We start from the raw sequence: 27,514 nt of genomic DNA, 5'->3' as shown, positions 1-27,514 counted from the left end.
CTTATGGACAGGGACATCAGCTGTACCATGTTGATTTTTGTAGCTTGGGACGTACTCCAAGCCTTGAGGATCAAGGGTTTGGAGGAAGGAGCTCTACAAGTGGCTTTGTGGGCTTGAAACCCAAGCTTGGGGTTTTGCACCCATCAATTTTTGGGCCAAAACAATGACGAGATTACGTTACGCGATGGATGAGGATGATAGTAAGTGACAAGACGAATCCAACACATTCAGAATCGTCCAATTCCAAGTTGTCGTTGTTGAGATATTAATTTTTGAAGATATGATGGGTTAATTTGTCTAGTTGGGCAAGTCGGCTTGAGGTCAAAGTGGTGCCCAAACACAAATTTGTTGGAGCCACTTGATGCAAATAAATATAGGTCAAGTGTGAGGCATATTTTCACATCCTGAGGGAGCATTCACATCAACATACCTCTACGATTTAGTGTGGTTCTGAGGCAAGAGAAAGGAGACAAGGGAGTCGAGTTTTGGAGAGGATTTCTCTGCGTTTTGGTGTGGATTCCTCTGTGGAGAAGGTTGCATCTCTGAGGCAGCTAGGAAGGTGATTAAGGGCAGATTTGTGGGCAAAATTAAGGTGTCTCCCTTGCCAGATCAGACTGCAGCTAAAGAGGTAAGTTTGGGTGCAATTATGTGTTTGTTTAAGTGCGTAGTTTGTCACTGTTTGGGCCACAGGAAAGTGATGCTACAACAACAGATTGGTGTTGAAGAATTAAAGGGCACTAGTGTTTGTTAGGATTCTTCACTGCTTGATAACAATTTGTGAAGCACTTTTACAATATCTTAGCTTGATCTTCTTCTTATTATCAATGTGTGTGTTTCATCAAACTACTACCAAAAACATAAAGACAAGAGCACAAATATTGGCTCTCTACCAGGGCCAAAAACTCTCTCTCTTAGAGAGGAAAACCCTTTGGTAAGTTTCTCTTATTGAAACTTCTTATTGATCACTGCCAAACCCTAGACCCTTTACTAGGATGTTCTCCAAGAACAAGTCAAGTTCTCTCCACTTTTTTGCACTTTGTTCCCCGGCACATTGACTTCCTTCTTCCGGCACTTTGCTCCCTAGCACTTCGTCCTCCTTCTTTGTTTCTTGTCTAGAGATAGACCTTCCTTGAGTGAGCCTTCTAGATGAGATGTTCCTCTTCTATCCTTTGCTCAAGTAGACTTCTTCTTTTGTTGACCAAACGAGATCCTTCTTGAGATATGGGTGTATGACTGTACTGTTGTTCTGTTGCCCTAGTTTTCTCACGTGTGGAGGGTACCCTTAGTGAATTAGGGTCCTTTCACCTTCGCTAGAGAGAGACTTCTTCGCTTGACTTGGGAGGCCTTGTAGGCCTAATATCTAGCCCAAACACCAATGAATCTTGCACTAAAATGTTACTGTTGTTATATCCGCAATCTGTCCTCCTCCTCCTCGCACGTGTGACTGTTTCTAGCCCTAGAAACAGTCCCCTACACTTCGGTCTTCTTCCTCCTTTCTTTGCTTGTCTTAGAGACCCTTAGACTTGCCTTTTTCCTTTACTTTCTCGACTTCCAGCTTTGCTGATTTTAGAGCTTGTGTTATATACTTTATGAGGGAGTGGACAGCCTCTATATATAGATGATTGTCCCTCCTCTAGGCCGACATTAGGCCGAGATTAGGTCGACATTTTGTCTTCAAGCTTCATTTGGATGATGTTGCTGCATGGAGAGGACTTGGACTTTGCTTGGAGGTATTCCTTTGACCTTTATACTATTTTATACATAGTGTAACATGCCCTCAAAGGGTCTTACATAAATACATTGACTCTTGACTTCCTAGAAGCACTTAAACATGTGCTTGACCTAATTCAATGAGCAAGAAACTCATTGACAAATATCATAAAAATAATTTCTCTTTTCTTGAATAAATACAAAAGTCAAACTTACATTTATGAAGACCGAACCTAGTTACACTTCCTTCAACACTCCCTCTTAACTAGGGAGGTATTCATACAACATTACAAGGTGTTTGGCTATGTTTCAATCTTGAAGAATTCACATAAGAGAAACCGGATTTGCAATCCATCTGTTATAGCATCATAATAACCAACATTGTTTCCACAGCAAGGCCTTGACTGACAGCGCTATCTCTCAATAGATCAGAGCACAATGTTGGCGAGACCAATGACTTATAAACACCTTAGTCATTGTCTCTCAAGGTACATACCCACCCGGATGTTCACTAAGTATGACCTTCTAGGACTATTCTTGTCTTGGGTTCCCAACCCTCAAAGAATATCGGTCCTCTTGCCTACTCTTGTCTTGGATGCCCTACACATCCTCAAAGAGTATCGGATGCCAAATGATTACCCAGTCCTCCCATTCTTTCTTCCCAAGTGAAGACAAGAATGTTGTGTCTATCTTGTGTCTACATTTCCATTCATGGCCTTCATCTAGACTTACGGCTAGCAGTGCTGGTCTAGTGCATGACCCATGAAATGGAAAAACACAATTGTCACTCCTTTGTAATCAGGGATGATCCAAAACTCCCTCTTGATCAGGGACTTGTCAGAGCTCCCTCTTAACTAGGGACTCTTTCATTCATCAACAACTTTTCTTCGTGGGTCCTTCAACTGCTTGATCTCTTTCCTTTCTTTGATGTCATGAAGTCTTTTGTTCGAACTTCTTCTAGGTAGGGCACCATCCATCGATCACTTTCCTTCCTAGTTTGTCATGTCATTGCTTTCTTCGTGGAAAGTGGCTTTCTTGCCATATATCAATCTTTCTTGTCATCTAGCTACTCCTTTGTCATTTTTCTATGCTTCGAAATACTCTTCTCATGGATGCTTCGTTGTACTTGCTTGTTTACATGCTTCGACCTAGTAGCCCATTATGACTTCATCCTGATATTGCTTCAATATTAAATGGTGATTTTGTTGGATGGCTTCTTCATCATGACATCTTCGTGGAGTAGAATCAGTTATCTACATCTTTCATATCTCCAAGGCCTTCATAGGTTTCAAAGGTCCTTCTTTCCTTTGTCAGGGTTGTCCTGCCTTCTTTCGAGAGATATCTTCAATGGTTCTTTGTCAGATGGTGATTTTTTGTGATCATGGTGTTCCTCACATGCTTGATCTCTTTCTTCATTTGCTTCTTCTTAGATAGATTGGTCAACCATCTTATGCTCCTTGTGAGAGTATTTCTTCATTGCTTGCTTCTTGGACTAGTCAGCATTCCTTCTTGCTTCTTAGTCAGCAATCTTATACTCCTTATGTGAGCATATCCTTTTGTTGACCTTCATTGCAATGTAGTACATGCCTTCGAGCATGTCCTTGGTGAAAGAGATTCTTTCATATTTGATCATGTTATAGAATTATTCCCATGACTCAATAATATACACATGATAACATGACTAAACTTTGATGCATACACACCTCATCTTGATTCTCCTTTGATCATCTTAGCTTCATTAGGTTGTCCTTGGTGTGGCCCTTCTTGCTTCATCTTAACTTGCCTGCATATCATCCTTTTCTTGGATCCCATGAATGGGATTCCCAATGAGACATCTACTTTGGTTTATAAACCTTCTTTTGAAGATTCCATCATAGGATCTTAAAGACCCTTGCCTTGCAAATGTTTCTTTTCTTTTGATGATGGCGGTCTTCTAAGATTCTTAATCATGATCAATCTTCTTTCATCAAGGATGAAGTCTTATACTAGGTATGCTCCTTCTACATGAATATCTTGAGCTATATCTACCCTGCGCCTATATTCTAGAAGATATTTCCAACCATGCATTTTGTTCTCATTATAAATGCTACTCCTTCATGAGCATCTAGAACTCTCATGCTTCTAGATTCTAGAAGATGTTTCTAGCCATGCAATTTTTATTTTATTCCTACATGCTCCTATCCTACTCAAAACCTTGAAAGAAGACTTGAAGTAAAGAGTTTGACATAGTCATCTTCCTTCTTTTGCTTCTTTTCTTCTTCTTTCACCTCTTGAGACATGTGAGCTTCTTCCCTCTTTCTTTTGTTGTTGTTGTCCTTCTTAAGCTTAGGATAATTCCTTTTGTAGTGTCCATATTCTTGGCATCCATAGCATTGTATGTTGGACATGTCATTGTTGTTTGTTCTTCGTGGACCAAATTTGACAAATTTTCCCTTTCTCTTGGCCATGGTAGCAAATGCTTGCTCCTTTGATCCCACATCTTCCTTTGCTTTAAGTCTAGTTTCCTTTGTCTTGCATAGAGACCACATTTCACTAAGTGTGGTTGCTTCCTTCTTGGCATATATGCTTGATGTGAAGTTGCCCCAATCCTTAGGTAGAGCATTGAGTACTACAATTGTCATTTCTTTGTCAGACATGACTTCCCCAAGCTCTTGAAGTCAATCCCTCATCTCAGAGATCTTCATGAAATAGGGAGCTATTCCTTCCTTTGATATCTTCATCTTGTACAATTCATTTCTTAGAGATATCACTTCTCCGGCTGTGGATATCGAGAATAGCTCTACTAGCTTATCATAAATTTCTTTTGATGTTTCAAATTTGGAGACATAAGGAATGAGAGAGTCTTTGATTGATTCTATTAGAATCCTTTGAGCTGTTGTCTCATCCTTATTATACTTGGCTAAGGCTTGAGTTTGTTCCTTAGCAAGGATAGTGATATTCGCTTTGACATGTTCTAGGAGTTCATTTTCCTTGAGAAGTAAATTAGTCATCTTCTTCCATGCAAGAAAGTTATTGGTACCTATCAATTTGCTGCTTTCCTTGCAAAAAGATATTGATGTTTATTCAGAAGGGGACATATACTTGATAGATTTTTAGATGTAGTGGATTTGCTTTCTCCTTGAAGACTTGATGGCTTGCCTTCCTAGGATCTTGATGTTCTTCAAGTTCCCTTCTCCAAGTGGACTTGCTTCAAGTAGACTTGATTGATTGCTTGGCTTGTGGTGTAGGTCCCCTTTTGATCTACTCATCTTTGTAGGTGCCTTTGGGTAAGGCTCCTCTTCTCTTTGAGTAGATTTGGCTTGCTACTTCCACCTTTGTAGATGTCCTTCCTTGATGAGTGTTCTTGAGATGCCCTTTCCTTGATGTGTCACCTTAGCTTTGATACCATGTTGAAGAATTAAGGGCACTGGTGTTTGTTAGGATTCTTCACTGCTTGATAACAATTTGTGAAGCACTTTTACAATTATCTTAGCTTGATCTTCTTCTTATTATTAGTGTGTGTGTTTCATCAAACTGCTACCAAAAACATAAAGACAAGAACACAAATGTTGGCTCTCTGCCAGGGCCAAAGCCTCTCTCTCTTAGAGAGGAAAACCCTTTGGTAAGTTTCTCTTATTGAAGCTTCTTATTGATCACTGCCAAACCCTAGACCCTTGACTATGATGTCCTCCATACACAAGTCAAGTCCTCTCCTCTTTCTTGCCCTTTGTTCCCCGGCACATAGACTTCCTTCTTCCGGCACTTTGCTCCCCAGCACTTCGTCCTTCTTCTTTGTTTTTTGTCAAGAGATAGACCTTCCTTGAGTGAGCCTTCTAGATGAGATGTTCCTCTTCTATCCTTTGCTCAAGTAGACTTCTTCTTTTGCTGACCAAATGAGATCCTTCTTGAGTATTATTGTACTGTTGTTCTGCTGCCCTAGTTTTCTCACATGTGGAGGGTACCATTAGTGAATTAGGGTCCTTTCACCTTCGCTAGAGAGAGAGACTTCTTCCCTTGACTTGGGAGGCCTTGTAGGCCTAATATCTAGCCCAAACACTAATGAATCTTGCACTGAAATGTTCTTGTTGTTATATCCGCAATCTGTCCTCCTTTTCCTTGCACGTGTGACTGTTTCTAGCCCTAGAAACAGTCCCCTACACTTCGGTCTTCTTCCTCCTTTCTTTGCTTGTCTTGGAGACCCTTAGACTTGCCTTTTTCCTTTACTTTCTCGACTTCCACCTTCGTTGATTTTAGAGCTTGTGTTATATACTTTATGAGGGAGTGGACAGCCTCTATATATAGAGGATTGTCCCTCCTCTAGGCCGACATTCTGTCTTCAAGCCACTTGACCATATCTTCACTATTTTCTCTGTTTTGCTTCATTTGGATGACGTTGCTACATGGAGAGGACCTGAACTTTGCTTGGAGGTATTCCTTTGACCTTTATACTATTTTATGCATAGTGTAACATGCCCTCAAAGGGTCTTACATAAATACATTGACTCTTGACTTCCTAGAAGTACTTGAACCTGTGCTTGACCTAATTCAATGAGCAAGATACTCATTGACAAATATCATAAAAATAATTTCTCTTTTCTTGAATAAATACATAAGTCAAACTTATATTTATGAAGACCAAACCTAGTTACACTTCAACAGTTGGAGGCATAATTTGGAGGGTTGAGAGGCCTAGTATAGGCTCTCTACCCTAGCGGCAGATACTCCTAGGAACGGCGCAGTCAAACAGTGATGTCTTCCTTTATTTGTGGACAGTTATATTGTTGTTGTGGACAGTCAACTGTAGGGTGTCTTGTGGATACTCCATGCTTGCTCCCTCATGGCTGTAGGCATTCATATATTTTCGGTAGCCACGCTCCGCTGCTAGGATTTCTTTCCCTTTAAGAAGGAACTAAAGGGGTAGATTTAGGGCCGTAATAAATCTGTTGTTATAGAGTATTTTCTCAGTCTGAAATATGAATTGAGTCCTTGGGCTATGAATTCTCTGCCCTTGAAGTGTACTTTTCCGATGTATGTTTTTTTATCTTGGTTATGCAAAAATAAAATATATTTTATAATTAATATTTCATATTTTATCACAAAACTAAAATTTTACAGGAAACAGATATGAGAAATTTGAGGTGAAAATTTTATATTTTTTTAAATATGGTTTTGAAATTTTCACAATATAAAATTTTTTATCTTTATATTTTTATTTTATTTATACTGAATATTTAGATATCACATATGAAAAATAAATGTATATATCTCTAAAAGAAGAAATTGTATGCTTCAAAAATAATAGCCACTGAACAAAAAATTGGAAAAAAGATTATTACGACAAAAAAACATAATGTGATGAAATATATGATTTTGTCTGGATAAATCAAATAAACAAATTTATCATGAGTTTAGAATTGAATGGAATTAATCTAAATCATAATAACAATGTTTGACTTTCTTTAAATTCTAAATGTTAATAATAAAAATATTACATATTCAAAATATAAATTAGAATTTTAAGAAGATTTAATCTAATTATTAGATATTTTGATTTTTTTATTGAAATTTAATAAAAAAAATTAGTGGTATTATGATTTTCTATTGTTTAAAATATATTTTTGAATATATAAATAGATTCAACACCTGAAAAAATAATTAAAATTTTTTGAAATATAATTATAAATTCAATTTTTTTAATATAAAATTTCTATATATATGCCTATTCTAAATAGTTCATCAAACAAATTGATTTTGTATACATTATTATGTTTATATATATATATATATATATATATATATATATATATATATAATATTTATAATTTTTCCCATCTATTTTGTTTTTTTATTTTATATATATAATTTATAGTTTGTATTTGTAACAGAGGGGGAAAATCTATATGAACACAAAACTAAGGCAGGAGGAAAGAAAGTGAATGCACTTTGGAAAATTTAATGGAGGGAAAAATTTCCATAAAGATGTAACTAACGCATAAGGAATGACACTGAATTCGGTAACCTACATTCGATGGAAATTTTTTGTAAACAAATCTACATAACCCTAGGAGGAGGAAAGAACGGAAGGAAGCATCACAAGACACATTAAAGGCAGGTGGAGGGTCTTGAGGGATTTAAAACACACTCAAGATTATCCAGCATGGCCGCGGGCCAAACAGGCCCGTATAACTTGAGTTAAAAGTTAGCATTACCACGCGGGAGTTCCTAGGTCCTCCCAAATTTACATAACCCTAAGAGGAGGAAACTTTTACAACCTAGGAGGAAAGAACTGGAGATGTCTTCTTGATTGATGGAGGTATGTTAGTTGGATAGAAATCCTAGCTTTGGAGAATTTTGTGATCATCCTATGGCAAGTTCATCAATAGAAGTGCATAGGTCAAGAAGGCAGCAGCAGGGAGTTGCAGATGTCATCTTGATTGATTGGATGATATAGGATGTAGTGTCCTAGGAGAGGACAATTTGATGGAGTTTGTTAGCATCCAAGAGGAGGGATTCCTAGGTGTGAGGATGCCCTAACCAGGAGCAGATGCTACAGCAGCATTGGTCACCCGTGGTATGTTGGAGGGAAGCATGAGAGTGAACCAAGTGTGAACGAGGATTGGGCATTTATGGTTTGGTGGAGGACAGCGTGATAGTGCCCAAGTTGGAGCCCGGTGTGCACCATCTTCATGTACTTAGGTGGTTGCTACAGTGGCAGAAGTTGAGCTCAAGGTTTGATCAGCCAGAGGAGCAGTTGAGCAACCCTAGACTTGTGTGTGGAGAAGGACTTCTAGAGCAGATGATGGGTAGTCCTCCTAGCCCGCGTTCCTTGTGGGAGATGGACATCTCGCAGTGATATGTGGCAACCCTCCATGCCCTATGTTGGTCTTCATTGGAGCAGCGCAGGAAGACCACAGTGGGCTGAAGACCCTGAGTAGCTGAGGAGCAGCAGTGGGCAATTGTGAGTTGTTTACAAACGAAGTTGTGAACAACTCGACAGGAGTCTCGATGTGTTGTGCCCTTGATGGACTAAGGCACAACTAGTGAGCAGATTGGATAGCCAAGGTTCAATGACCAGATGGACTTGGACCATTGATAGAGGCAATACTGCAGATTGGGAGCCGAAGGACTGGGCAGGTACAGGGTACAACTAAGAAGAGTTGAGACAGCGTGTGACAGTTAGATGGTCAGAGTATCTTGTTGAGGGCAGATTGGTTGTTGATTGATTGACACTAAGCCCCAATTTTGAATTCTTGTACTAGTGGTTATTTGAGGGCCATTATCCCTGGTACGAGAGCCCTAGACTATTGTATTATTCAAGTTTGATTAATATAACGAAGTTGTGTTGAAAATTGTAAATAGTTGTCTATATTTTGCAGTGTTGCACACATCGCGATAAAATCGCGATAAAATCGGAAAATCGCGATTTTTTAAATTTGCCGATTCAAAGCGCGATTTTTATCGAAAAAATCGCCCATTTTTTTTATAGCGATTTTTATCGAAAAAATCGCGATTTTTTCGATAAAATCGCGATTTTTTCGGTTAAAATCGCGGGGGGCGCGGGCAGCGGGGTTTTATATGGAAAAAAACGATTTTTTTTTTATTCATTCAGCAGTCCGCCGCGGAGGAGAAGGAGAAGAAGGGAGGGAGAGGGTTGCCGTCGGTTGTGGGAGCGAATCGAAGCGATTTTAGGAGGAATCCAAGCCAAGATCGCCAATTTGTCCATAAACCAGGTATGTAGATTAATTTTTTTTTGTTTTGGTTCAATAAAAACTTTGTTTTTCATTGTTTTTAAAGAATTTTTGGAAATTTTTCATTGATTTGGGATGGGTTATTTGTTATGACTATGAGAACCAATTTTTGATTTTTATTTTCTCATTTTCTTTAAACATTGTTTATTTTTTTTTATTTTTCATTGTTTTTTGGCATTTGGTTGGGTGACTTGGGTTTAGAAATTGGGATTTTGGAAATAATTAGCTTGTAATTTTGCAAATGCTAAATTGTAATTTGTATTTACTATTATCATTTATGTAATCCTAAATTCCTATTTCCTAATCCTTATTTTTCCATAGGTTTGCAAATTCAAAATTCAAAAACAAACATGCCAAGGAAATTGGATCCTTTCTGGGAATATGGTGACCCTAAAACTCCGAATGATAGACAAAACTTGTATTGCAAGTTGTGTGGAAAGGAAATATTCGGGGGGGTGTACAGGTTGAAGTTCCACCTTGCACAAATCCCTGGACGTGATGTGGGGCCCTGTCTAAAGACAAATGCTGAAATTATCCAAAAAGCCATGAGAGCATTGGGAGAATTAGAGCACACTAGAGACGCCAAAGAAGAACTCAAAAGGCAACTAAAAAGGTCAGTTGAAGGAAGTGGGCCAAGTGGCACAGGTTCTACTGCAGCGTCAGTCAATCCGTTTGCTGCATCATCATATTTTGTTCCTCGAACCACACCTGGTTCACAACCAACTATCGGTTCAATGATGAAAAGAACTGAAAAAGAAAAAGCTGACAAGTTGATGACAAAATTTCTCCTCTGGAGTGATATTCCTTTCAGCATTATAAGGAATAATCCATTTTTCCAACCTACTCTTGATGCTGTTGCCAGTGTTGGCCCGGGGTACAAACTCCCTTCTCTTCATGATTTCAGAGGCCGGCTTCTTCAAGATGAAAAGCGTGACTGCACCCAAAGATTGGAGGATTTTAGGGCATCATGGGCACAAACAGGATGCACTGTTATGTCAGATGGTTGGACTGACCAAAAGGGGAGAACCCTTATAAACTTCTTGGTTAGTTGTCCCTTGGGGACTATGTTTATCAAATCTGTTGATGCAACTCATCAAATCAAAGATGCAAAAAATTTATGTGATTTGCTGGATGTGTTTATTTTGGAGGTGGGTGCAGAAAATGTTGTCCAAGTCATAACGGACAACGCTGCAAATTATGTTGCTGCTGGTAGAATGCTTATGGACAGGCATCCTACTTTATTTTGGACACCTTGTGCTGCCCATTGTATTGATTTGATGTTAGAGGACATAGGGAAAATTCCCTTTGTCAAAGAGGCTGTTGACTCATCAAAAACCATCACAAAATTTATTTACAATCACACATCTGTGCTTAGCTTGATGAGAAAATGCACCAACAACAAAGAGTTGGTGCGCCCCGCCATTACACGGTTTGCGACGAGTTTCATATCTCTTCAATCCCTCTTGAATTCTATGTGGGATTTGAAGAGAATGTTTGTTTCAGAGGAGTGGCGTTCTTCGCCAATGAGCCGCAAACCAGAAGGAGAGGCCGTCTGCAGACTTGTTTCATACCAAGAAGACTTCTGGGCGGGAGTGCAGGAGGTGTGCGCTGTCACTGAACCTTTGGTAAAGGTTCTTCGGTTGGTAGATGGTGAGAAGCCCGCAATGGGCTATTTGTATGAAGCCATGGACAGGGCCAAAGAAGCCATTCGGTCCTACTATGATGACAAGGGAGATGATGGGTTCCAGAGACAACTCCTTCTATGGAAGGTCATTGATGAGCGATGGAACAACACACTCCATCGTCCCATTCATGCTGCTGGGCTTTTCCTGAACCCTGCATTTTCTTATGCATGTGGGTTTAATTTTGATGTTGAGGTCGTGGAAGGATTATTAACCTGTGTCCAGAAGATGGTGAGATCTTCAGAAGAACGTATGGAGATCTCTAGACCAGTGTTGCACACATCGCAATTTAATCGCGATAAAATCGGAAAATCGCGATTTTTTCAAAATGACGATTCGAATCGCGATTTTTATCCAAAAAATCGGCGGAAATTTTTTTTAACGATTTTTATCGAAAAAATCGCGATTTTTTAAAAAATCGTCGCGATTTTTAAGGAAAAAATCGCCGGGCACGGGGGCAGCGGGCGTTTTATATGGAAATTCGATTTTTATTTTATTCATTCAGCAGTCCGCCGCGGAGGAGAAGGAGGAGAAGGAGAAGAAGGGAGGGAGAGGGTTGCCGTCGCTTGTGGGAGCCGATTTTAGGAGGAATCCAAGCCAAGATCGCGAATTTGTCCATAAACCAGGTATGTAGATTAATTTTTTTTTGTTTTGGTTCTCTAAAAACTTTGTTTTTCATTGTTTTTAAAGAATTTTTGGAAATTTTTCATTGATTTGGGATGGGTTATTTGTTATGACTATGAGAACCAATTTTTGTTTTTTATTTTCTCATTTTCTTTAAACATTGTTTATTTTTTTTTATTTTTCATTGTTTTTTGGGTTTAGAAATTGGGATTTTGGAAATAATTAGCTTGTAATTTTGCAAATGCTAAATTGTAATTTGTATTTACTATTTACTATTATCATTTATGTAATCCTAAATTCCTATTTCCTAATCCTTATTTTTCCATAGGTTTGCAAATTCAAAATTCAAAAACAAACATGCCAAGGAAATTGGATCCTTTCTGGGAATATGGTGACCCTAAAACTCCGAATGATAGACAAAACTTGATTTGCAAGTTGTGTGGAAAGGAAATATTCGGGGGGGTGTACAGGTTGAAGTTCCACCTTGCACAAATCCCTGGACGTGATGTGGGGCCCTGTCTAAAGACAAATGCTGAAATTATCCAAAAAGCCATGAGAGCATTGGGAGAATTAGAGCACACTAGAGACGCCAAAGAAGAACTCAAAAGGCAACTAAGAAGGTCAGTTGAAGGAAGTGGGCCAAGTGGCACAGGTTCTACTGCAGCGTCAGTCAATCCGTTTGCTGCATCATCATATTTTGTTCCTCGAACCACACCTGGTTCACAACCAACTATCGGTTCAATGATGAAAAGAACTGAAAAAGAAAAAGCTGACAAGTTGATGACAAAATTTCTCCTCTGGAGTGATATTCCTTTCAGCATTATAAGGAATAATCCATTTTTCCAACCTACTCTTGATGCTGTTGCCAGTGTTGGCCCGGGGTACAAACTCCCTTCTCTTCATGATTTCAGAGGCCGGCTTCTTCAAGATGAAAAGCGTGACTGCACCCAAAGATTGGAGGATTTTAGGGCATCATGGGCACAAACAGGATGCACTGTTATGTCAGATGGTTGGACTGACCAAAAGGGGAGAACCCTTATAAACTTCTTGGTTAGTTGTCCCTTGGGGACTATGTTTATCAAATCTGTTGATGCAACTCATCAAATCAAAGATGCAAAAAATTTATGTGATTTGCTGGATGTGTTTATTTTGGAGGTGGGTGCAGAAAATGTTGTCCAAGTCATAACGGACAACGCTGCAAATTATGTTGCTGCTGGTAGATTGCTTATGGACAGGCATCCTACTTTATTTTGGACACCTTGTGCTGCCCATTGTATTGATTTGATGTTAGAGGACATAGGGAAAATTCCCTTTGTCAAAGAGGCTGTTGACTCATCAAAAACCATCACAAAATTTATTTACAATCACACATCTGTGCTTAGCTTGATGAGAAAATGCACCAACAACAAAGAGTTGGTGCGCCCCGCCATTACACGGTTTGCGACGAGTTTCATATCTCTTCAATCCCTCTTGAATTCTATGTGGGATTTGAAGAGAATGTTTGTTTCAGAGGAGTGGCGTTCTTCGCCAATGAGCCGCAAACCAGAAGGAGAGGCCGTCTGCAGACTTGTTTCATACCAAGAAGACTTCTGGGCGGGAGTGCAGGAGGTGTGCGCTGTCACAGAACCTTTGGTAAAGGTTCTTCGGTTGGTAGATGGTGAGAAGCCCGCAATGGGCTATTTGTATGAAGCCATGGATAGGGCCAAAGAAGCCATTCGGTCCTACTATGATGACAAGGGAGATGATGGGTTCCAGAGACAACTCCTTCTATGGAAGGTCATTGATGAGCGATGGAACAACACACTCCATCGTCCCATTCATGCTGCTGGCCTTTTCCTGAACCCTGCATTTTCTTATGCATGTGGGTTTAATTTTGATGTTGAGGTCGTGGAAGGATTATTAACCTGTGTCCAGAAGATGGTGAAAACTCCAGAAGAACGTATGGAGGTCTCTAGACAAATTGAGCAATATAAGTTGTCAGGTGGCACATTTGGCTTTGAGATGGCTATCAATGATAGGACGGTTAAAATCCCAGGTATTTTTTAGTTTGTAGTATGTACTTTGTAACTTTGTTTCAAATTTCATTGTTTCTTCAAATTCCATTTTTTTCTTATGTTTATTTAAAATTTTCTTTGTAATTTTGTTGTAGACGCATGGTGGAAGATGTATGGTGGCAGAGTACCCCTTTTGCAAAATCTTGCCGTGCGCATCCTCAGCCAAACATGCAGCTCCTCGGGATGTGAGCGCAATTGGAGTGTATTTGAAAAAATACACAACAAGAAGCGCAATAGGTTAACACTTAAACATTTAAAATATTGCAAATTTCCAAATAAATTTTTGAATTCATTAAAGTTTTAAACAATATTTTTTTTATAATATTAATTATTAATTTATTATTTCATGAACTTTGTACAGGTTGGAGTCCCATAGACTTAATGACATGGTCTATGTCTACTACAATCTTCGATTGTGGGTGAAACAACTAGAGAAGACACCTGATACGGAAGCCATCTCATTGGATGGGATTGACACCACTGCTGAATGGAGGGTTGAGACCGAGAGGCCTCTCATGGATCCCACTGAGGATTGGTTAGTGCAGGATGAGGGGGAGGAGGAGGGGGAGGAGGAGGAGGAGGAGCAGGAGGAGGAGGAGTTGGAGGAGCAGGAGGAGGAGGTGACACCGCCTACCCGGGCTACCCGGGCTACCACTACCACCAGTAGAGGACGTGGTCTCCGTCCACCTCAGCCTCTTGTAGCTGCTACTACTAGTTCTTCAGCTTCTAGAGCACGTCAGACTCCACTGCCATTTCCACCACCACAGGCACCAGCTTCTACATCTAGAGGGAAAGAGAAAGCTGTGCCATATTCTCGCAAGAGGGGCAGAGGAAATCAATAGGATTAGACTTTCATTTTATTGTATATGACATTATGACATGATGAGATACATTATCATATTTTTTGTTGATATTTTGAGGCTGAGTTGGACTTGGGACTCAGGACTTACTATTCAGGACATGATTCAATGTTATGTGTGATTTTAGCGCTAGAAATGATATTGAACATCTTATATATTAGTTTTTTTATCATATTTATGTGTCAATGTATTTATTTTATGTTGTAGATGGTTTAGATATTAAAAAAATTGAAAAAAAATGAAAAAAAATGAATATTTTTGTGCCAAACGATTTTTTTCCGATTTTTTCCCGATTTTTTCCCGATTTTAACGATTTTTCCGATTTTTTCCCGGCGCCGATTAAATCCCGATCGCGATGTGTGCAACATTGCTCTAGACAAATTGAGCAATATAAGTTGTCAGGTGGCTTATTTGGCTTTGATATGGCTGTCATTGATAGGACGGTTAAAATGCCAGGTATTTTTTAGTTTGTAGTATGTACTTTGTAACTTTGTTTCAAATTTCATTGTTTCTTCAAATTCCATTTTTTTCTTATGTTTATTTAAAATTTTATTTGTAATTTTGTTGTAGACGCATGGTGGAAGATGTATGGTGGCAGAGTACCCCTTTTGCAAAATCTTGCCATACGCATCCTCAGCCAAACATGCAGCTCCTCGGGATGTGAGCGCAATTGGAGTGTATTTGAAAAAATACACAACAAGAAGCGCAATAGGTTAACACTTAAACATTTAAAATATTGCAAATTTCCAAATAAATTTTTGAATTCATTAAAGTTTTAAACAATATTTTTTTTATAATATTAATTATTAATTATTAATTTATTATTTCATGAACTTTGTACAGGTTGGAGTCCCATAGACTTAATGACATGGTCTATGTCTACTACAATCTTCGATTGTGGGTGAAACAACTAGAGAAGACACCTGATACGGAAGCCATCTCATTGGATGGGATTGACACCACTGCTGAATGGAGGGTTGAGACCGAGAGGCCTCTCATGGATCCCACTGAGGATTGGTTAGTGCAGGATGAGGGGGAGGAGGAGGGGGAGGAGGAGGAGGAGCAGGAGCAGGAGCAGGAGCAGGAGGAGGAGGAGTTGGAGGAGCAGGAGGAGGAGGTGACACCGCCTACCCGGGCTACCACTACCACCAGTAGAGGACGTGGTCTCCGTCCACCTCAGCCTCCTATAGCTGCTACTACTAGTTCTTCAGCTTCTAGAGCACGTCAGACTCCACTGCCATTTCCACCACCACAGGCACCAGCTTCTACATCTAGAGGGAAAGAGAAAGTTGTGCCATTTTCTCGCAAGAGGGGCAGAGGAAATCAATAGGATTAGACTTTCATTTTATTGTATATGACATTATGACATGATGAGATACATTATCATATTTTTTGTTGATATTTTGAGGCTGAGTTGGACTTGGGACTCAGGACTTACTATTCAGGACATGATTCAATGTTATGTGTGATTTTAGCGCTAGAAATGATATTAAACATCTTATATATTAGTTTTTTTATCATATTTATGTGTCAATGTATTTATTTTATGTTGTAGATGGTTTAGATATTAAAAAAATTGAAAAAAATTGAAAAAAAATGAATATTTTTGTGCCAAACGATTTTTTCCCGCTTTTTTCCGATTTTTTCCCGATTTTAACGATTTTTTCCGCTTTTTTCCCGGCGCCGATTAAATCCCGATCGCGATGTGTGCAACACTGATATTTTGTGCACTAGTAGATTTACTATTGTTTATATTTGGTTGTGCAAAATAGTTTCATTGTGATTCTTGGTTTGGTAGTGTCAGAGATTTAAGATTCTATCCCATACACCAAGGTCGTGGAAAAACAACATGGTATCAGAGCATATCTGAGCTACTTTGAGGGGCAGTGAATCAGAGTGTGCACTGGGAAGCAACTCAGAGAGAGTTGTGGGTGTCTAGATCATGGAGAGAAGGGTTCAACTGAAAACATGGAGATGTGGTCTTGATTGGATTGGCAACGAGATTGGCTGGGAGTTCTGGTGGATTGGTGGTGAGCCTGGTGAACAATAGTTTGTTGTAGGGCAAGTTGTTGATCATGGACTTCCTTTGACTTGCCATGGATGGTTGGGACAGCTCGAGGGTTTCTTTGGCTTGGACGAGATCAGGTTGATCGAGATGGCTTCATGTAATGGACTGGATATTAGCAAGCTAGTGTCTTCATCGAATCGTGATATTGCATATCCGAGATTGGATGGATTTGCATGTGTGGTATTTGATCCAGGAGGATGAGTGCTTGCAGGATTGAGCTAGTGGAGATCGTGTAGGATCAGAGGGAGTCTAGCCTCAGAGGGAGAAACCTTATGGAGGTTTGGAATCTTCAGGTTCATATGTGATGAGGCAGAGGCACTACCGAGATTGTCAGGTTCATTCTACAGGGTATGTTGTAGCGATGGATGACAGATGGGCTAGTGTCGTCGGTGTTGTTGATGGTTACTTCCTAGTCTTGGAAGTGCTTCCCTCGCTAAGAGGGAGTGTTGATTTTTGTAGCTTGGGAGGTACTCTAAGCCTTGTGGGCTTGAAACCCAAGCTTGAGGGTTTTGCACCCATTGATGTTTGGGCCAATATCGTGATGAGATTGCAACATGTGATGGATGAGGAAGATAGTAGATGATGAGACGAATCCAACGCATCAAGAATTGTCTGATTTCGAGTTGTCGTTGAAGAGATATTAATTTTTGAATGTTGGATGTGGGCTTGTTCAAGTCGGCCTAGTGTTAGTAGGTTGTTTGACAAGTTGGCAACCCTTTTAGGGTTGTTCATTGGAGCCCCATGCAAACCTATAAAACGAGGAGAAGCGTGAGGACATTTCAAACATCCAAGTGATCATCCATCAAAGAAATAGCTCTGAAATGGCCAGTGACTAAGGCAACAAGAACGAAGAGGCAAGGAAGCCGAGATAGAGAAGAAATATCTCAAAGTTTGGGTGTGGGTTCATTGGGAGAAAACAACGCAGGTTTGAGGCATCCTTGTGGAGGCTAAGAGGGCAGGTTAACGTGGTTTTCTCTTGTTTTCTGAGTGCAAGTTTCCTTGCAAGTTCAACCGCTGAAACAGAGGTATGTAGTGGGTTTTTTTTGTGCTAAATAGGGTGTGTATATCTCTGTAAAGGGATGCAGGTCATTAGTTGTTGCAACAGTGTGTAGGAGGGTTGATTGAGTGGGCCTAAAGGCCTAGGGAGGACCTTCTAACCCTGTCGCAGTTACCTAGGGGAGGCCGCAGCCAAAACAGGGGTATTCTCCATGTGACTGAGGGCTAGTTTGGTTGCTGGAATGACAGGCTTGTTGTAGGGTGTTGTAGGACGTCTTGTGAAGCTTTTCCAAGGCCCATAACAGTGGCCTACATGAGGGTAATTCGAACTCCTGAAAAGGTTATATGTACAAGCAGTTTGATTCATTTGGAAGACATCTCTCTCACAAGTTCGATATCCAAGAAGAGGAAGCAGAAAAAGTGCAAAGTTGCAGAAGGAGAATATTTGTTTGAGAAGGAAAATTGAAGTTTTTGGGGTGTCTCTCTCTCACTCGTGTGGATTTGTTGAGCTATTCACTAGAAGGTCGAAGTGTTGTTAGGTTGAAGTTCCACTGCAGATCGAAGTTCTGCTACTGGGTCGAAGTTCTGCTAGAGAGGTCGAAGTTTCTGTTAGAGAGGTCGAAGTTTCTGTTGGGTTAAAGTCTGTTGTTGCAAGATCAAAGTGTTAGGTCAAAGTTGTTGTTGGAAGGTTATCATCTGCAGAAGAAGGGAAGGGTTGACTTGGTGATTGGGGAAAGTTTGTGTCTAGGTCAAGGAGTCTTGATCATCTCATGAAACTATTAAAGGAAGAGTTGTTGACTGGGTTTTCCCCTAGATAGGGGTTTTTCCCTGGCTGTCCGCTTACATCTGGTGTCTATGATCTTCGAGTTATTGATGAACTAAAGTAAAAGAAGAACATAAGAAAGTTAATAAGAAAATAAGAATATCACAAGTAATTATCAACTTAAAGAAAATCTTTCTGCCTTTTTGATTTTCCAACATGTTTTCCCAGCAAGGTTAAGAAGAAGGAAAAAGGCAGCTTGAAGATCTATTGAAAGGAGAATAAGGAAATCTCAAGAAGTTGAATAAGGGTCATCAAAGGGGATCATATAAGCCTACTATCTTCAAGAACCATGTCTAACTCATTGAAGGGAGAAAATAAATCAGAAAGAGCCTCCAATTATAGGGCATGAAAAAATAGGATAGATCTCATCCTCAAGAAGAATAAAGTCTTGAATCTAATTAAAGGAAAAGTAAAGAAGCCTACAGATGAATCAAGTGGAGCAGAGAAAGCAAAGTTTAAAGAAACGGAAATATTGACCATGAGCCTAATAGTGGATGGAATAAAGGATAACCTCATCCCATATATATCCAACATAGATTCCGCTCAAGAGATTTGGAAGGATACTCCTACATTCGAGAATGCATGCAGTCAAGAAGAAGTCAAAATATCTTTAGTAAGCAACAAGGAGAGTGAAGAAGAGAAAATCTTGAATGCCTATTTCGCTCATCACAAGAATAAAGGAACCTTCAAGAAGTCCAAAGGGCCAAGGAAGAAGATAGACCTATCCAAGATTAAATGCTACAATTGTCACAAGATGGGTCACTATAGAAGTAATTGTCCTAAGAATCCAAGGAATAAAAGAAGAGATAGGGATCAAGCAAACATTGCCAATGAAGGTTCACCAAAGAAGAACAAGATGGAAGGATCCAAAGTTTTGAATTGTTTTCCTTTATGCTTTGATTTCTAGTACTTGTAGGTCTAACATGCCTTGGAAGAACAATTTTGAGTTGTTATAGGTATCCCTCAAGATTGGATTAAGAGGGAGCCCTCACCATTTTACCAAAGATAAGTATCTTACTCCTTGCATTATCCTTTTATATTTGATTTCCCTCTCTTATCTAGATGTGTTTGTATTAGATGCTAATAACATTTCTTTTTATATTTTCCTTGTTTAGGAAAGGCTTGTTGAATGCTCAAGGGTTATGGAGAAGACCTCACAAAGCATGATAGAAGTTCTATTGGAATTAATGTCCTACAAGGTTTGTCAAGAAAACAACTCAAAGGTATGTCTTAGACCATAAGCTTTGTTCTCTTTATGATAAAGGTATATTCATTCCTTTTAATAATTTGTTCTACATTACTAACATTGTTGTGTCTAGCTCCTTTGAATCATAAAGATTCTTGATAGGGTGATTAATCATTAGATAAATCTACCCTCATTAAAATCATCATTTTTGTGGAACCCTAAAAGGTTCTTTGTAAAACCCTAACCTAAGGGTGTGTCGATATTGTTGATGAAACCCTAGTCTTCTTAGGGTTATTGATGAAATCTGGAAAAATACTATTCTTTTGATGTTTGGGGTTTTGATGGTAATGTCATGTTTGGAGTTTTAGTATTGCTATGGAAACCCTAGTCCTTTAGGGTTGGATGATAATGTTTGTGTTGAAATCCTAGACCTTTAGAGTTTTTGGAAAATTAGGGTTTGTTGTGTTATGTATTGAAACCCTAAATCTTTAGGGTTTGGTAGGGTTTATAAGCAAGACCCTTATTTTAGCTAAGATGATGTCCTAGGAATGAAACCCTAGGTGTATGTTTGTCTGTATGATCGAAACCCTAGCCTAATTGGAATTATTATATGTCTAACTTTAATGTTTGGATATTTGTGTCTTGGGTTCGCCTGATATATGTTGTTATGATATGCTTGTGCATGACTATGAAATCCTAGATGTGTATATGTGCTAACCTAATTGTTGATGCTCATTGTTCTAGGGTTTGTAACTAAGCCCTAGTAGAAGTTTGATATTCTAGGATATGATTATGATGATAAAATCTAGGGTTTACAAAAGGTTGGTTATATTGTTGAAACCTTAGATTGTGTTGTGATTGGTTTTATTTGTTGACATCTAAGGCTGAGTGTCTCAAAGATGGAATCTACGGTTTGCATTAAATCCTAGTAGAAGTCTAACATATGAATTCTAAAGTTGTTGGATGCATTGTAGAACTATACTTGTTTGAATTGCTTCTAGGGTTTGCAATATATTATAGTAGAGTATGTCATATCTCTGGAAGAAATATTGAGGCCCTAGATATAATGAGGTTGATATCTTGATTGAGTTACTGATGTGATCTAGGGGTTATAACCTAACCCAAGCAAGAAGTTGAGGTTTAAAAGTATGTGTCTCTTACTGATTATGAACCTAACTAAGTGGATTATGAATCTATATATATATATATATATATATATATATAGATATATAGATATATATATTAGGTTTAATATATATATATATATAGATATAGATATATAATTCATATTCTATAATGAAAACATAAATACAATAATACATACATATTTGAATTAAATAATGAAATACATTGAGCCATACTCATCATCCTTACTAATACATACATGATTCATCCATAGACCACGAGATTCAATAATGAAATACTCTAATCCATATTCATTATTCATTATTCACCATTCTAGAATTTACATTGATTTAAAAATTAAATCCATCATTCTAGATTCTAAATTGATTTGAAATTTAAATTCATCATTCATCATTCTAGAATCTAATTACCACTCAGAAAAATAGACTATAATAGATATTACATGATTCATCCATAGACCATGAGATTCAATAATGAAATACTCTGATCCATATTCATTATTCATTATTCACCATTCTAGAATATTCAATATACATTGATTTAAAAATTAAATTCATCATTCTAGATTCTAAATTGATTTGAAATTTAAGTTCACCATTCATCATTCTAGAATCTAATTAGTACTAAGAAAAAACGACTATAATAGATATTGAAATCTAAAGTCTGGAGTAGTAAATTGATATAGCTAAAACTCAAAAACAGTGGAGTGATGAGTCTAAAGGTCACTTTAAAATGCATAGAAGGCTTGGTGCTCTTGATTAAATACTAATTCCATACCCTTGTACATGACAAAATGCAATGGAAACATTGCAATCCATCGAATCCTGAATTCCTGAAAAACTGTTAAGTTTGCTGGATTTTGAGTGAGATCTAAAATTCTACTTTCTCCATATGAAATCCAATGAGGTTGGAACCACTCTCAAACATCCTGAGTCATTTCATGGTAATGTTAAAAATTTAAGTAAAAGTGACATTCTCCTTTATCTTTCATTTCCTTTATCTCTCCTTTATCTTTCATTTCCTTTATCTTTCATTTTCATCGACATTCTCCTTTATCTTTCATTGCCTTTATCTCTCCTTTATCTTTCATTTTCATCCTTTTACTTTAAGAATTTAACATTACCATGAATTGCATAGCATTAGTAGGGAAATATGGTCAAATACTAGGTTTTCCCTGTCATAAATCATTGTTTACAAGCGAATTTAAGGAGGGACGCATAGCCCATTTTGAGGGGGGACGCCTGGGGAGTCGTGTCCCCAACATTGGGGAAACGTCCCCCACGCGTCTCCTCGCATCTCCCCAAAAGGGAGGCGTGGGGAAACGTTTCCCCATACGTCCCCCCATCCCAAGTGCGTGGGGTGCGAGGGGTGCGCTCACCCAACCCTGAGGGACGCGTCTCCGTGGAACACTGGAGTTAAATGAACCTGGCACTCTTTAATGAATATCAGTCCCCTCCAGTAGATGACTTTAATTGGTGAATGTGCTGCCCAGGTAGATTGATACTCATCCAATCTTGATGGATGGTACGCAGCCCTTGAGAGAATAACTGGCAGACTTGATACACAGAACTGGACCCACTGATTTGAAGGAAAATTTGTCCTTTGCATGCATTAAAAAATCAGACCTCTGCTTGCAAGGATAAAGGAGGTGCCAAACCCTCAAAATTAGTGACACCCTTCAGATATATAATTAATAATTTCTGATCAAAAATATGACTTGACTGATAGAGGAAATCTCTGTGCCAAGGTCCTGAAGATCCACAGAATTTGTCCTCTTAAAGTTAGCAAAGAATAGGTATCCAAGTGCAATAATTTTCTGAAGAACTCAGCCTAGCCTCTTGTGCCAAATTCTGGAGCTGATTATGAATAATAAGCTGAGCGAGTTTCCTCAAGGGAAGACCCGAACTCGACCCTTTAATGGGTACAATTACTTCGAGACAATTTGGCCTCAGCTCACTGAGCTATTCGACCCCTGCTACAGGAGTACAACTCGAACCTCCTTAATCTGAAGCAACAAATGGTACGGCCTCCTTATTTGTTAACAGTGACCTCTACTACAGGGAATAATTCGACCTCCTTGGACATGTGGAAACAAGATAACTCAACCTCTTTGTTTGATGATATAATGGGAGATGAATGAATGCACTCTTCTTCCTTGCTTCAGATTTGGAACTCGGCCCTTTCTCAAGACAAACTAGGCTCTCTGATTCTTGAGATGAAATGTATGCAATCTGTCCTTGAAGAGACTCCAAAAATTGATCACTAAACCCTTGTTATTCAGCCCAAACGATGGAGACAAACTCAGCCTCTTGGTGATGGTAAATCCCTGCAATAACCCCAATTGGAAGATCTGAAATAATCTTCCCCAAAAGCTAACAAGGGTGGCACTCGAAGTCTACCGAAATTAGCTATTGAGTTTTGCTTGAAAATCTTGAAATTGAAATGATAGGAATAGAATATTTTGCCAATGATTCCTCCCTCTTTTTATAATTACTCCCTCTAGCTTCTAGATTCACTTTTCTCATATTATTTTATTAGTGGGGGCCGCTTTCCACTAAATAACCTTTTGCCACCATTTTTAATAAAATAATATCATTCCACCTTTTCCTAATAAAATATTATTTTTCTACCATTCCTAATAAATTACTATTATGCCTCATTTTCCTAATAAAATAGTATTTTACCGTCTTTTCCTAATAAAATAATATTTTCTCCCTCCTCTCTCAAAATGATATTTCCCCTTTTTAATATTTCCAAGATTTTGCAAAACTCCTAAGTTATTTTTGCATGCACAAAAATTGGGAATATCACACAGGACAATTATTTTTATAATGTCCAAATTTATGACATCCATAACACTGAATTTTGGACAAGTCTTTCTTTCCTTGGATATTGGATCTTTCACTTGCATTCTTATTTTGAAAACCAAACTTCTTACCATTATTCTTTCTAGATTTTGCAGCAAAAGCTTGGGATTCTCCTTCGTCATGTCTTTGGATCTTTCCTTTAGCAATAAGTCTAGATTCCTCTTGGGTTCAATTGGTCCATAATTCTTCAAAGCTTGGAGTATCATAAATGCCAGCTGCAAATGAATCCCATAAATCTGGTAGGCCATTGAGAGCAGTATTGATTATTTCAGATTCAGAAATGACTTCACCCATACATTGCAGCTAATCTCTTATGTGAGCAATTTTCATGAAGTAGGAGGCCACAAGTTCACCTATTGACATTTTTACATCACGAAGTTGATTTCTTAAAGACATCTTTTGACCAATGTTGTTATTTGAAAACAAGTTGACAAGAGTATCATGCACTTCCTTTGATGTAACTAGTTTTGAAACAAATGGAATCAAATGATCCTTAAGTGATTCAAATAAGATTCTTTGAGCCTTGACTTCACCCTTTCTAAAGCTTGCTTTCACATCATCATCGTCATCATCAACTGGTTTAGGTACTTTTCCTTGGACATATTGCAACACTTCATGTTCTTCTAGGACAAGGTCAATCCTCTTCTTCCATGTGTTGAAGTTAGAGGCTCCATCAAGTTTGTTGCCCTCCTTGCTTATAGGAGCCCTTTGCTCAGAGATCTTGGACATAGGAATAAGATATTCCAGCAAAAGAGAGATTGATCCAACAAGTCGTAATCTTCAACTTTCTTCCTTCACCAAGGCTCTAATACCATGTTGAGAAAACAAGTACAATGTATATAAGTACTATTTCTGAAATAATAATAATTATTTGTGAATTATTAGGGCTTCTTTTAATCTTTCTTATTCATCAAATAATTACACTTCAGAAATTCAACTAATAGCAATGACAAAAAAGTAGAGATCACATTGCAAAATATACCACAGATTGCTGTACTAATTTGGATCTTTCTCACACAATATACCACAGACCTGTGTACTAATTTGGATCTCTGTCACACAATATACCACAGACCTCTGTACTAGTTCGAATCTCTGTCACACCAGTCCCCACAAATTCGTCCTACTGCACAGGTGATCTATTGCAGATTTTGGACCTCTAATAAAGAATCGAGCATAGAACAGATTGCCACTGAGTTTGGTTCATGCACAGGATAAAAGTCACTTCAAGAGACTTCACAGAGATACTTTTTATCCAAAAGACTTCTTTGACCTACTTCTTTTCTTGATTCGTATATCCAGAACTTTCTTGTATATGCTCAGACGAGTGAAGCCTTTGAGGAGGATGAATAACACTTATTTATAGCCATTCATGAGGTCGAATGGGTGTGTATATTAGCTAAGTTGACTTGTAGAAGATAGAGGGCCGACTTGCACACTTGGGAGCCAAAACCAAATTTTAAAAATTTAAATTTTTGTTCTTTTGACAAATACAAAATCTTGATTTTCTTATGAACAAATACATCAATATGAATACCAACCATAGCTACAAATCCAACAGAAATCAGTCCAATAAAAAGTCCAAACCAGTAAAAAGAATGATGCCAAATGAAGATGAACACTCAGCTCAAAAACTCCAAATCAATGAACTGAAGGGTGTCGGACAAATGGAGCATGGGGGGCTCATTAAATAGTAACAGGAGGAGTCTAGGGTTCACTTTAGGTTTTTAAGTTTTGGAGATTGAAATTATGGTCCCACGCACCAACATATGTATCTTTATAGAACCAGCCATCAAGCATTTAAGTCTGATTCCATGCAGAACTAGCCATTTCTAGTTTGGGAGGGTGATTTGGACTGGTGAGCCTTCTAAATCAATCGATTTTGGAAAAAATGATTCAGTTCTTAAAACATTGATTCCAACACATGTTTCCAAGGTGTTGGACATAGCCTTGTTTTGTTTTATTTTCAACCACAAGGGAATACCTCATGGTATTGATGAGATGCTAGCATGGTTGCATTGACTATATGACTTTACCTAGCAAATGTATCTTCCTATGTTAAAGTAGGGTAGGAAGAATAAGCTTGATTCACAAGCATTAGATTTTATAATTATGTTCCATTCGGCATTTTGGCTTATGCCTTTTTGTAAGCCAATTTTGAAAAAATTGTAGCTTGAACATGAACCCTGGATTGGTATGTAGGGTTGCAAGATGAGAGTGTGAACCTATCCTGCTACATGTTCTATAGATTATTTCAAGGGTGCATCTATTCTATAGATTATTTTATATTATATGGTTGGACCAAGGTCTTCTTGGAGAGTGCTCTAGTTATGGTTGTAGACACTTGGGCATCTTTTTCAACATCTTAAAGAAGACTAATACCTTGACTTGGCATATATTCATATTTTATTGAAGTGGTTATTAAAGGCGAACCTTGAAGGGCATTCCAAAGGAAAGAGAAGACAAGTTGCTAGAGGAGCTTGCTCGCATGGTAAAAGTGTATTAATCCAAGGCATTTTGTATACGAGGATGACAAGTGGCATCAAGAATTCAGTCAAGGACTCAATCCTGCATATTTTATTATTTTGGGAATATTTGTCTTGAAAGGCTCATAATCTAAAAAATTTATTGTTTTTCTTGAAGAGAATGGTGGCTGATGGATCTAAAAACTACTAAATTATTATTTTATTTGTAAGAGAGATAGATCTAGATCTCTATCAAATGAAGCTCTCTCCATTATAAGTACTAAGGATATGGATGGATTAATCAGAGATACTATATGAGCGTAGTTGAACATCTAATTGGGAAAATGAAAGTTTCACGATTTCTTTCGTATTGTGAGCTTCATCATTTCATCCATATTGATGTTTGTTTATTGCTGAAAATCATCAAAATTCTGCTGCAATAAAGGGCTTCATATTAAGGAAATCTACCATTTGAACAAGGCCTTTGGTTGAGGTGTTTCCTATCCATTTCCCTTGCTGATTTTTACTGTTAGGTTAAATAATTTGCTGCCTTCATTTCAGTGAAAAGTAGGAAATTTTTAGTGTGTAGTACAATAACCCCTTTGTTGTCATGCATCAGTATTAAGAACAGCTTTGTAAGAACCCTCAAATAATTTTCTTCAATCTGGAAATACCATTCATAGGCTGATTTTAGCATGTTGTAACAGTGCTATCATCCTGCCCCCATTAATAATTTCAAACCCTCTAAAGGTTGCCTCCTCACTCCATTTGCTCTAATTGGATAGGCACTAATCTCACGCCTCCATCCCATTCTATTGCTAAAGTTTATCATGTTTTACTTAGGGAAACTCTCTTGCACTGGAGAACAGCCAATGCAAAGTGAGAGAGGATGTTGTTGAGGTGGCAATGGACAACCCTCTTCGTTCCCCTAAGGTTGAACTTATGGTTTAGGGCTTTCCCACTAAAAGTGCAAGTTAGGAGGTAACATGTAGTAAGGCAGCAATTGTTGAAAATGTAACCAGTGCCGGTCTTCATAATGTAATAAAATGTAATTTTTATCATTGATATATTTATTATATTCCTTATTATTATTTTATTTTTTATCAAAGCATGTTCTTCATGCTTAATGCTTATATAGTCAAAAGAGCCAAAAAGAACTTATTATGAGTCAAAAAGAAAAATGTATGAGTCAAGTCCCATTTGGACTTTTGCAAGAAAAGAAATTATATTTTATTTTTGAGTCAAAAAGTCAACACAAGACCAAGTCGGCCTATGTGGCAGCTATTCGACCCTCCTGGACAGCTAT

The 27,514-nt window shown here is 38.2% G+C and overlaps 3 protein-coding genes across 6 annotated transcripts in view; 2 read left to right on the top strand and 1 right to left on the bottom strand.

Annotated features, from left to right (window-relative positions):
* Nucleotides 1-27,514, bottom strand: part of LOC149180107 (Sphingomyelin synthetase family protein) — a 93,668-nt gene that overhangs the window by 15,087 nt on the left and 51,067 nt on the right. The window lies entirely within an intron of this gene.
* Nucleotides 164-14,829, top strand: LOC149180109 (uncharacterized). The gene is made up of 5 exons (XM_089417954.1): nucleotides 164-200; nucleotides 534-628; nucleotides 12,899-13,778; nucleotides 13,893-14,034; nucleotides 14,159-14,829. The coding sequence occupies exons 1-5, from the start codon at nucleotides 164-166 to the stop codon at nucleotides 14,637-14,639; spliced, it is 1,635 nt and encodes a 544-aa protein (XP_089274080.1). The 3' UTR covers nucleotides 14,640-14,829.
* LOC149180108 (uncharacterized) lies at nucleotides 15,069-16,331 on the top strand. The gene is made up of 2 exons (XM_089415901.1): nucleotides 15,069-15,369; nucleotides 15,501-16,331. The coding sequence occupies exons 1-2, from the start codon at nucleotides 15,242-15,244 to the stop codon at nucleotides 15,985-15,987; spliced, it is 615 nt and encodes a 204-aa protein (XP_089272027.1). The 5' UTR covers nucleotides 15,069-15,241; the 3' UTR covers nucleotides 15,988-16,331.

Source organism: Pinus tabuliformis, chromosome 3_2 (genome assembly GCF_031772625.1).
Source record: "Pinus tabuliformis cultivar Carrire ecotype Pingquan chromosome 3_2, CPIR1, whole genome shotgun sequence".
NCBI lineage: Eukaryota > Viridiplantae > Streptophyta > Pinopsida > Pinales > Pinaceae > Pinus > Pinus tabuliformis.
This window is presented reverse-complemented; position numbering and strand designations above follow the sequence as displayed.

Coding starts and splice junctions, on each gene's coding strand:
- LOC149180109 (XM_089417954.1), top strand. CDS start 164: ATGACGAGATTACGTTACGCGATGGATGAGGATGATA. Junction 201..533: donor CGCGATGGATGAGGATGATA/GTAAGTGACAAG, acceptor TCTGTGGAGAAG/GTTGCATCTCTGAGGCAGCT. Junction 629..12,898: donor ATCAGACTGCAGCTAAAGAG/GTAAGTTTGGGT, acceptor TTTATTTTGGAG/GTGGGTGCAGAAAATGTTGT.
- LOC149180108 (XM_089415901.1), top strand. CDS start 15,242: ATGTATGGTGGCAGAGTACCCCTTTTGCAAAATCTTGCCATACGCATC. Junction 15,370..15,500: donor CACAACAAGAAGCGCAATAG/GTTAACACTTAA, acceptor AACTTTGTACAG/GTTGGAGTCCCATAGACTTA.